Here is a 12,403-nt window from a genome sequence, read left to right as displayed (position 1 = left end):
AGAACTGTAGATGGTCTTTTTCATTATACACCTGCTCAGGACTGAGATTTTCGTAAGCTTTGAGCTTCACAAATTTGTCCACGTACTCGGTAGCTCCTTCATGGTTTGCAGACTGTTATGCATGGAAATTCCATGGTGCTTCTTCAACCTTTGAAGCCTTCCTTCACTATAGTCACACACATGTTCTAATTTAAGTTCTTTATGGAACAATGTAGCTTGGTTTATTATCATACAGCCTGACAAGTCGCTTCCATCGCTCCGACGCTGGTGAAACCAGTTATCACTTGATCAAGTTCAGTGCTCTTACCAACTTTCATAGTTTTTCTAATGCTCATTTGTTTTAGCGAATCACTATTTGCATAGAATTGCAAATTTTTTTCTCTTTGGTGCTTTATATCATACACGATTGATTAACTAATGCCATATAAGTCACACAGCTTATGCACAGAAACACCTCGGTCCAGTTTTTTTTTCAACATTTTAATCTTCTCTTGGATCGATATGGGCTGGTGTTTACATTTGACATCACCACTGGTACTTGCACTCATTTTAAAAGCCATAGCTAGGTTTAAATTTACATAGAATAAACACAAAATATTGGGACTACCACCAGCAAGTGCAATGTAAATAATAACAATAGTGTGGTTTTGTCAAAGTGAGTCTCGCCACAGATGGCTATGCATGCACTACACAGTGCCATTTGCTGGCCGCCGTCCTCCCCACCCCCCATAAACTTCATCTTGTGATTTCATCCAAATTAAGAGGTGCCAACCCATCAGTTTCTGGAAAATCTGTGGTCAAACATAGAACATAGAATAGTACAGCACAGTACAGGCCCTTCGGCCCACAATATTGTGCCGACCCTCAAACCCTGCCTCCCATATAAGCCCCCACCTTAGATTCCTCCATATACCTGTCTAGTAGTCTCTTAAACTTCACTAGTGTATCTGCCTCCACCACTGACTCAGGCAGTGCGTTCCACGCACCAACCACTCTCTGAGTGAAAACCTTCCTCTAATATCCCCCTTGAACTTCCCACCCCTTACCTTAAAGCCATGTCCTCTTGTATTGAGCAGTGGTGCCCTGGGGAAGAGGCGCTGGCTATCCACTCTATCTATTTCTCTTATTATCTTGTACACCTCTATCATGTCTCCTCTCATCCTGCTTCTCTCCAAAGAGTAAAGCCCTAGCTCCCTTAATCTCTGATCATAAACCATACTTTCTAAACCAGGCAGCATCCTGGTAAATCTCCTCTGTACCCTTTCCAATGCTTCCACATCCTTCCTATAGTGAGGTGACCAGAACTGGACACAGTACTCCAAGTGTGGCCTAACCAGAGTTTTATAGAGCTGCGTCATTACATCGCGACTCTTAAACTCTATCCCTTAACTTATGAAAGCTAACACCCCATAAGCTTTCTTAACTATCCTATCCACCTGTGAGGCAACTTTCAGGGATCTGTGGACATGTACCCCCAGATCCCTCTGCTCCTCCACACTACCAAGTATCCTGCCATTTACTTTGTACTCTGCCTTGGAGTTTGTCGTTCCAAAGTGTACCACCTCACACTTCTCCGGGTTGAACTCCATCTGCCACTTCTCAGCCCACTTCTGCATCTATCAATGTCTCTCTGCAATCTTTGACAATCCTCTACACTATCTGCAACACCACCAACCTTTGTGTCGTCTGCAAACTTGCCAACCCACCCTTCTACCCCCACATCCAGGTCGTTAATAACCTGTACAAGTTTGCTGATGACACCACTGTTGTGGGCTGTATTAAAGGCGGTGATGACTCAGCATTCAAGGGGGAGATTGAAAACTTGGCTGAGTGGTTTAGTAACAACACCTCTCACTGAATGTCAGTAAGACTCAAGAAACTGATTGTAGACTTCAGGAGAAGGAAGCCAGAGGTCCATGAGTCAATAATCATCAGAGGATCAGAGATGGAGAGTCACTTTAAATTCCTGTGTGTCACTATTTCAGAGGACTTATCCTGGACCCATGATCTAAATATTATTGTGAAGGAGCACGGCAGTGTCTTTACTCCCTCAAGAATCTGCAGAGGTTCGGCATGTCATCTATAGATGTGTAGTGGAAATTGTGCTGTCTTGGTTGCATTACAGCCTGGTATGGGAACACCAATGCCTTTGAATGGAAAATCCTACGAAAGGTAGTGGATTTGGCCCAGTACATCATGGGTAAAACCCTTCCAACCATTGAGCATATCTACATGAAATGTTGCCGTAGAAAAATGGCATCAATCATCAAAGATTCTCACCACCTAGGCCATGCTCTTTTCTCACTGCTGCCATCAGGTAGAAGGTATGGGTGTCTCAAGACTTTTACCACTAGGTTCAGGAACAGTTACTATCCCTCAACCATCAGGGTCGTGAACAAAAGGGGATAGCTACACTCGTTTAAGGATTTTGTTATATTGTTATTTCATTCTCGTTATTTATTGCTATTTATTTATATCCGCATTTGCACTTTGTTTGCAGCTAACAGTTTCCGACCTTTATAGTTTAGTTACTATAGGTTTGCTAAGTATGCCCACAGAAAAAGAATCTCGGGGTTGTGTGTGGTGATGTATGTACTCTGATAATAAATTTTACTTTGAACTTAAGCATAAAAGGAGATTTGACTGAAATTTTTAAATAGAGAAGTGTCCGATGCTTATTTTTAAAAGTTGTGCTTTCAGTGTTAATTATGTAATATAAAAGTTACAGATACAGAACTTGTAGACAAAGAAGTAAAATGATTTTTTTCTTATTTTCACAGCATGTCATAATCTGGAGCATGCAGTGGATAATGTGGAGCTAATTTTTTTTTTGGAAGGGCGAGCCCCAAGTAGACCAAGCCTAAATAATTGTTAGCCATATTTGAGGTGCTGAGAACAAATTGGAGCACATAAATCTGTCTTTAGTATTTGAAGATTAAATTTCTCTTATTCTTCTTGACTTGGCTGAAGATTTATTTTTTGCTACCTATCAGCCAAGGACTGGATGAATGCTGCAATTTTTTCTTTGGATGGTTCAAAAGTAGGAAATGCAGTGGATTCTGGTTAATTGGGGCAACTGTTTATTTGGGATACATTTCAAAGAACAAGAACTAATCAAGAAAATAGTCAGGATTCCCTTCATTTATTTGGGATACTATGCTCCTTAATTGGGACAGAAGATTGTTGCCAAGCAGTTTCTAACTAGTGTCAGTTGCATGTGTTTCTGAGGCTGTTAGACACTACACCATGCAAAGAACAAATGGTTTTTAAATAGCATCAGCTGCATGTGTTGGTGTCCAAAAAGTAGTGATTTTTCTCTTGTTTAAGATTGGACTGCTACACTGCGAAGTCTCTTCCAGGGATGCCTACCCTGAAGAAGTTTAAATCTTCCCTTTGTATTTTGTGTGTGTTGATTTTTGTCACTGATAGTTGGAGAGAAATAAGCAGTAAGATAATTCAGAACTGTTGCTCGCCGTGGTTTCAAGCGTTCAGGCTTAGAGATGCCAGAAACAGGCCGGAGTGAAAATGAAACTATTTCACTAATTCAAGTTAAGAACTATGAAGTATTTGAAGGTATCAACAATCACCTTGAATGTTTCAATGAAAATTAAGATTTGGTGGATGCAATTGTTGATAGCATTGTTTGAAGACAGTTCATTATCTGCACTGATTTTGTTTAATTACGCAATCAAAAGAACATGGCAGTGCACACTGGATGAATTCCTCTGTCAATAACTATTAGGAACTAACTAGACAATGGGGTGACCCGTTGGGGCACCCTTTGAGAGAAGGGTAGTGCAGTCTGATGTGTCCAGAATGAACATTAAATTTTCCTGAATGCTATTGGTATCACTTTGCTTTGGAAACTGAAGTAGAAAACCTCAGTTTATTAAGGAAGAATGACACGTAGTAAAGCAAATATAGCTCCTCCTCGTTTAACGAAGGACACTTTTGATGGCATCATTTCTGGTTTATCTGCCACCCTTGTGCCTCTCGTTGTCATTCTGGAGACGTGCAGTCCTTTCATCCCCCGTCTCTTCATCTGTTCTGCTGTTTGTTGCTTGTCTCTGATCCTGGAGACGTGCTTGCCTCTCCTCCTCCGTCTCTTCTTCCCTCATCTTTTTTTGACCTGACTGTTTGATCCTAGAGTCGTGCGGCCCTGGCCTCATCTGATTCTTGTTCTCTCTCTCTCTCCTTGCCGCTTTCCGACGACGTTTGGCGTCATCTCGTGACCATAATGGCCCCCTTCCCTTTCCACGCGGCATAATTAGGCTGACCATTTTTTTTTTTTACCCTAATGCTGTATAGAAGATACGAAGCAGTAATACCAAAGGATGCTGATTATTCTTGATGATGTGGTTGGCTAAATGGACGTGATATAGTCACCGCTGTCCTCTGACTGCAGCAAAGGGTTTTATGGGTGTCTCAAAGTACATCATTACAATAAGATTTAATTATCTCTTATTGATGGGAGGCAGTTAGATCTGTCCCATCCTGCACATGCTGATGGTGATTAGCAGAATGTGACCCCTCGAAATAGAGCAGCCCTGCCCTTTTGCCCCAGTAGGCGTCGCTGCTGAGACTGGCCGTGCGCATGCATCGGGCTGTCGCGTCCCAATTTCCATGATGGCGGATCGGCTTTCGGGTGAAAGCGAGCCTGTTGATTTTGGCGAATGAGCAATTTTATACGAATATATAACCCTGAACTTTGTCTGCATTCTGTAAGTTAACGCATTTTAATTCGATTTAGCCAAAAAAGTGCCGCTGTAATGCACCGTTTGCGCTAATTGGAGGTCACAGACAGAGCATGAGGGTTTTAGTAATATATAGATAGACAGTTTTATAGTGCTGTGGAGGATTTGGTATTTAAATAAATTTTTACTCAGTTAACTGGTAGTCTGTCTTTTTTATATCTTTTTAACCATTTCCATGAAACTTTGGCTAATTGGGGCAGCTGTTTAATTGTGCCAAAATATACTTGTCCTGATGTATCCCAATTAAATGGAATCTACTGTATATTTTAATTGAAAGAAAACTCAGTTAATATTTTGGACCTACGAACATAAAACAATTTAATATAATTTAGCAGCACATAAATTCAGTGTAATTCAGTGGTGTAATCCTGCTGGCTTATTTAAATATTTAAATAAAACAAAATGTTTTGAAAAATGCTCTTTCAAAACACTTTGTGTTCTAGTTGGTGGGACTACTGAGCAAATGTACATTTCAGTGGATGTGCTCCTTGTGATGTTTAATCTCAAAATCCGTGGTATCTAATTTATCGCCTACCTATTTTAATTATATTATATTGCTCCCATTTATTCTGACTTGAAGTTAGGACAATAGTAAAAGTGTTGATATTTTTTGATTTTATTTCCTGGATAGGTCACAGGATGAAATGAATGAGTTTGGGAGTGCTGCAGACCTGTATAAACTTGTTTCTGACATTCTGGAAGAACCTGATGAGCCACAGTCGTTATTTGTTGAAGGGTAAGTTTATGCGTAAGAAATCTATGGTAAAAATCAAATAAATATCTGTGGGGACAGAGCATCTTTAACTAGAAATTGGATCAGTTAGCACTTTAAGCACAGCAAAATTAAGCATTCAGTTTTTCCACATAAAATCGCAAAACCACAGTTATTCTCCACAAATTGCATAGTTTGGATACTTGAGTGTGATGCATGATAGCACATGTCCAAATATTAGTCTCATCGCTCACAAAGAACAGTGCCTTGAGCAATGTTGTTTGTAGAATATTTGTGGGACAAATTGGTCTGCATATTTCAACTTATAACTTTATTGACCATTCAGTGAATCATTTTCATAACACCTCATTTACTGCATATGCTTGATTTTGTGTAGGCATGCATGTGCACCTCTTCAATGTGCTGCATAACAGTCTGGAATCTGTCTCATGATTCAAAGCTGCTGCTTTTTATCATAGTGATTTGAATGCATTGCCATTTGTACACTTGATTGCTCATCTATGGGTGCTTTGGGGCTCTCATTGCATGTAGTCAACCAACTGGAGCTGCAGGGCAGAGAATCTTGGAGAATAAGAAGGGCTGGTTTTGCAGGCTTCATTTACTTCTCCATCACCACTGCTAAACAAATTTATAGAGAACTATTGTCCTGTCTCCAGTTCTTTGAAAATCAGTATACCTAGATGTTATGGTTTTTAAATGAATGACCAGAGATTGTGAACTTTTTGTGGATAGAGCTTGGCACTGTGAACTATGAACGTTATATGCTGCAGCAATCAATTATGGAATGCTTCCCAGTTTGTTGCACATCACAGCATTCAGACTTTTGAGTATTTCCTGTTCAACGAGTGAGGGAACTTAATACCCTCTTCTCATGAAGGTCCAATCTATGGACTTAAAAATGACAGGTTGCGTCCTCAACATCAGCCTATGGATTTCAATAACACAGGTGCCTTGGCAAGAGGTGAGCACCTTTTGGCACCTCAAACCTTGTCTGAAGAGAAACTTGCACAATGTTGACAACTCCTTACTGGTAGATTCCACTGAGGGATAGAGCATACCTTGGTCACCAATATGGTGTGAACGAAGAAACAGATTTTTGTGGAGCATTCTTTCTTTAAGGATTCACTGCCTTAAGCTATTAGTCACTCAGGAACACCAGATATATTGTCCACAGCTATTCTCATTAAGATTCTTTTTAGTATACTATGAATGTTGCAGTCATATGGATTAATGAAAGTTCCCACATTTCAATCAACACTACTTTGTATCATTTGAGAAATCAATTAGATTGTTTCTATCCACACAACTAGTGAAGGCAGGAAATATTTAATATTATGTTCTAAGCTACATCACTCAGCAGACTACAGCCGGGTAGCTAACTCTTTGGCTAACACTTAATATCCCTCCCCCTCCTGTCTTCTCCTATCATTTTGGATCTCCCACTCCCCCTCCAACTTTCAAATTCCTTACTCACTCTTCCTTCAGTTAGTCCTGACGAAGGGTCTTGGCCTGAAATGTCGACTGCACCTCTTCCTAGAGATGCTGCCTGGCCTGCTGCGTTCACCAGCAACTTTGATGTATGTTACTTAATTGAGGTGTTGAGTCTAAAGGAACCCCATATGAAGTGACTTTCAGACTTTGAAAGTTAGACCAATGCATTAGAATAGTGCTTTTCTTCCAAGTAAACTTTATTATTCCCTTAACACATTTATTTCAACCTGAGCCAGTTTCAAAGGTGTCTTTTAATTTGCTGGCTTCAAAGACATGGATCTTGAGTATTGAGAATCATATCTCTTCTCATTGCAGTCCTGACCCCTCAGAACAAAAGACATAATGAAAATGCATGATGCAGCTATAAAGGAACTTGCTACTTGACAGTAGATTAAGCTGCTGTCAAAGCATCTAGACGTGCCAGCACATGATCAATTCCCACATAGCAATGGGTGCTCTCACTTGTCTGAACTTTACACTTGTAGAATAAAAATCCACTCCTGAATGACAGTGCTCCAATGACATTCCTCTTGTTGCAGAAAGCTCCTTGATGACAAAAGCATTGATTGGAGTGGCTTAACATTTTATCATGGCACATGACTTGGCATAGTCTCTACCTGTGCCTCTGGTTGCTGCATGGTAAAAGTACCAGGAGGCATGGAAGTATATTAACCTTCCACTGGGGAAATAATCTGCCCTGTTTGAAAATGGATTCTTTAATATCATCTTGGATTCTATAATGCAGTCTGTATAATGTGCTAGATATCCTGATGCCAACTGTTTCACTAGGTGATGCATGACTTTAAAGCGCCTTCTCAAATGCTTTGGTGCTAGTAAATGAGTTGGTACTTTGTAGTACCTTATGGAGTGATGTTCCTGTTAAGCCGCATGTCCTACGTCCTATGTCCTGATGCATTTGTGGATTCAAAACAGAAAAGCATGGAAGTGAATGTGGCGCTTTTAGGTGGAGTGATTAACATGCATGCATGTAAATAGAACATTAATTACTGTGAGAGAAGGATGTATAGTAAAGGTTTAGAAAATACTTTCATGTCTCAGATAGCTGACTTGTCCTTGACCTCACTGTGTGCTGTGGTTTGAACGCTGATGTTATCCGTTATGAGGTAGACCACTTCTAACTGGATAAATCTTTGTCTGTGGAAGATTCTCTCCTGCTTGTATTTTAAACACTTATTCCATCAAAGCATTGGAGCTACACTTGAGGCAACAGTTCAAATATTCTCTCATCTTCCTCTTGCATCTGAGTAGCATTCTGACAAACCTGGCAAGGTGATGTGACTTCTCCATTCTCATTTCAGGATGTTGATGTTGCTGGCTATGAAATGGACAAGTGAGGGTGCTTCCTTCCCTCCAGTGTCTCCCTTACAGCTATTTGATTAGAAAATACAGCAGCACACAACTATTGTTTATTTGGCTTGTTGGAGAGTAACTATTAAGGGCTGGATTCCTGATATCAAATGGCAGAGTAAAGAGCTGCAGCTATGCTGAATTCAAATCATTAGTGTTGGGATCAATACAGTTTGCTATTTAAAATAGGACAGCAATTACATACTTTTTTTGAGGTGCACTTGCACTGGCAGATTAAACATGCTGTGCAGGATTAGCACATCTTTTTCACAGTGATGCACATTCTAGGCATTGATGCTTTTTGTTTTCTGCAGTCATGCATCCGATTCACAAGAACTGTTGAGCTAAATGTCTTGCTACTGTATAGCAAAGTGATCATGTAATACAAGGATTGCAGAGATTCAATTTGTTGTACCATCTTATGCCAAAACTAAACAAAATATTGTGAGAAATCTTTTGACATGTGCTGGTACAAAATTGGACTCTCAAAAGTCCTAGTTTCTAGTGTTGGCAAGAGCTGGTGATGTCATTTTCTCCTCTGCCCACTGTACTCCTGGCTGCTCCTGCACTGTACTGGTGCTGCTTATAGAATTCAGCCATAAAGCATGACCTCCTACAAGCTTCTCAGCATGGGAAGTTTGCCCATCAAGTCTAATATCTGACTCACATGTATTGGGAAAACCAGCTGCCGGAAGAAAGTTATATCAATTTTTAGATTTAATGAAGTCGTGTAAGTAATTGTAAGTTTAAAAAGAAATATTTATTTTAGCAGACTCCTTAGTGATTCTGTGTATCATTGACATTCACAAATATTCAGCAGTTTCATAGCTAGTAAGACAAGGCTTCACCAGTTCACCAGCTACCCAAGCTATTCTGTGAGTGTAAGGTTATATTTGGGGCCATGGGCAAGTAGTCAGCATTCTTGAGAGATTGGAAAATCAACCTGAAAAATGCATAATGTCGGTTGAGAATTGTTATATTCACATCTAATGTTCCCTAAAATTCATCTTTTGTTTTAGAAATGCATCTTCTCACTTGTTAAGATCAAGAATGTCTTCCACAACTAGCAGATTTACAGAACATCTTGATTACTCGTCTGAGTCTGACAAGCCTGTAGATGCATCATATGCACTACCTGTCTTTAATGTAAACGAATTCATAGAAACTTCTGACAGACAGCAGTATCAGCAGGATAATCATTTAGTCCCTCAGCGAAATATAAACATGGAAGATGTTTTACGATTTGATGGCTTGGCTCTCACAGAGTTATGGCCGTTGCCTTCAAAAAAAGACACTCCAGATCGCAAACCCTTTCAGCTCACCGATACCACTAAGCTGAACTTTCAAGAGTTCCCTTATGTGAAGAATTATACTAAACTTCAAGTTGGATTACCAGTTAGAGAACCAGGAACAGAGATGTACATGTACGGCAGAGATGGGGGAGACTTTAAAGAAGTTGGTAATGCATCCAATCCAACATCTACAGAGCTGTTTCCTTTCCTTCAGAATTCGAGAAACAATCACATTAATAACAGCAACAGGTACATGGAACAATTACATGACAATAAGTTCAGACAAAACGAATTTGTGAACTTTAATATGACAAATGGAAAATCCGCTTCTAATTATACACCAGAAGTATCAGAAATAGACATGTATACATGTGCTACAGTTGCCAAAGGAAATCAATCACAAAAGGGGTTTGATGAATTCAACTTTGATCAACATACCTTAACATATTGTTCAAAATCTGCATCAAGTTTGAGCGATGAACAACTTTCAAATGAAGTGGGATTAGGTAGTGGTTTGGGACAAAAGTGCACTTCAGAATCTGGAAAAAATCCTCTCATATTTTGTCCAATTAGAAGCGACTTTGAGACGACCTTTGAAAAGCAACGTTCTAACTATGATCACTTTTCACAGCAGTCTGAATATGTTCGGCCATTAAATGCATTACCAGTATCTGTATATTCTGGAGAGTCTTACCAAGAAGGGCAATCCTGGACAAACTTGGCTACTTCTACAAACGTTTGTAGTTCGGAAACTAATACTGCTGCTTTATTTGGGAAGCCAGATAGTTCAGCAGACCTTGAGAATCAGACATCTGTCTCTAAACCATCTATTCACCCTTACTACCTACCTTCTCATCAGTTTTCCATGCCTTTTCCTCAAAATAATGCTTATTTCCAGAGGTCTACAGGGATTTATAATCAGGATAACTACACCAAGGTGCCCAGTACTCAATTCATCTATAATATAGAAAGGGCTGAGCCAGGTACACACATTGAAGGACAAAACAAAGCTAGTGGAGAAATGTATTTTGAGTCACCCATTGAGAAAATTTGTCAAAATGGAAAGCAAGCAAATGAAAATTCATCTCAGCAATATTTTGCAAATAAATATCCCAGCTATCAAACTAAACAGCAAAGTTGCCATGATTTGAATGAGGACATGGAAAAAAATGATGAATTTTCACAAAATATGTACAGAGAATTTCTAACTGCTCAGTCTTATTATAATAATCACAACTCTCAACAAGGAGCTCAAGACACCAACGATGTAGCAAATTATATAACTCGTTCTTCAGCTGATTTTTCAAGTCCCTTTATGATGGGTGACTTCAGGCAGAACCATATTTCCCAACGTGGTCTACTTGGTGTTGCTTCAGGAAGTAATCTTCAGTTTGATCACCCTGCAGTTTCATTAATGGATCGCACTGAGTTAATTTCTTATGAAGAGCTTAGTTATCCCGATCCTTATCACACTAATATGTTTTATGGAGACGTCCCCGTTTATGGATTTGTACCACCTTGTGGATTTCCAAGACCTATGAAAAATCGTAGCAACTTAGCCAATGAACTTCATTTTGGATTAGAAGAGGGTTATGAACAATGGAGGTCTTTGGAAAAAGAACGAAGAAAGGTAAATAAGTCTGTTGAAATTGTTAAATATTAACTTGTATTTCAAGAGCCCTAGGAGCATCTTAAGCTTAAATATTTTTATTTTATTAATAAAATACTATACTGTCTATTTCTTCAGTAAAACAGAGAATTTTATTTCCAGCATTGAAATTTTCCCCATTTTGTTTGTTCCAGGTGTTTAGAAATTAGGACTATCTCAGCTTATGTTTATTTAAAATAGAGTTTGAGAGTTAATCAGAAACCCAAGAAGCTTGATGACTTAAGTCTGAAAATCCTGTATGAAAATAATGATGAAAATCTTAAGGATGAAGATTTTGTATAAACATGAAAATCAAGTCCTTTTCATTGACCTTGATAGTAACAGAAGAGGAAGGAAAAACAATTTTGGAAATGTAAAAAGCCTTGAAGAAATGGTTACCTTGGGCTTTGGTAAATTTAGCAGCAGTGATTAATTGACATTTTTGTCTATATTTCTCAACCAAGGAATTTGCTAACTATTGGTAGATATCTTCAGCTTTGGACTCCTATTGGGGATCTCAGAGCCAATGTGAAATCTAAGATCTTGAGGTATGAACCCAATTAAAATTTATGGGTGAGAAAACATCATCCAACCTCTGCCTGGGGACGGTTTAAACTAATTTGGTAGGGGAATGGGAAATTTGAGTGATAGGGCTGAGGATCAGGCAGTTATTAGGAATGGTCTTCCAAGAATCACTAGGTTCTGGAGTGGTTCCAGAAGGTTGGAAAATTGCAAATGTCACTCATTAAGAAGGGAGGAAGATCAGAGGAAATTATAGGCCAGTTAGTCTGGCCTTAGTAGTTGGGAAGACATTTGAGTTGATTATCAAGGATGAGATTTTGGGGTACTTGAAGGAACATGTTGGAATTCTTTGAAGAAACAACAAGCAGGATAGGCAAAGGAGAATCGGTGGATGTTGTGTACTTGGATTTTCAGATGGCCTTTGACAAGGTGCCACACATGAGGCTGCTTAGCAAGCTATGACCCCATGGTACTGCAAGAAAGATACTAGCATGGATAAAGCAGTGGCTGATTGGCAGGAGACAAAGAGTGGGAATAATGGGAGCCTTTTCTGATTGGCTGCCGGTGACTGGTAGTGTCCTGCAGGGGTCTTTGT

General features: G+C 39.4%; 1 protein-coding gene across 1 annotated transcript in view; it reads left to right on the top strand.

Moving 5' to 3' along the window:
• Nucleotides 1-12,403, top strand: part of LOC134340474 (meiosis-specific coiled-coil domain-containing protein MEIOC-like) — a 123,790-nt gene that overhangs the window by 79,632 nt on the left and 31,755 nt on the right. The window contains exons 4-6 of the mRNA XM_063037781.1: nucleotides 5,386-5,490; nucleotides 9,366-9,770; nucleotides 10,212-11,268. Coding sequence (XP_062893851.1) covers nucleotides 5,386-5,490; nucleotides 9,366-9,770; nucleotides 10,212-11,268 — 1,567 coding nt within the window. The remainder of the gene's footprint in view (nucleotides 1-5,385; nucleotides 5,491-9,365; nucleotides 9,771-10,211; nucleotides 11,269-12,403) is intronic.

The sequence above is a fragment of the Mobula hypostoma genome, chromosome X1, assembly GCF_963921235.1.
Source record: "Mobula hypostoma chromosome X1, sMobHyp1.1, whole genome shotgun sequence".
Classification (NCBI taxonomy): Eukaryota; Metazoa; Chordata; class Chondrichthyes; order Myliobatiformes; family Myliobatidae; genus Mobula; species Mobula hypostoma.
This window is presented reverse-complemented; position numbering and strand designations above follow the sequence as displayed.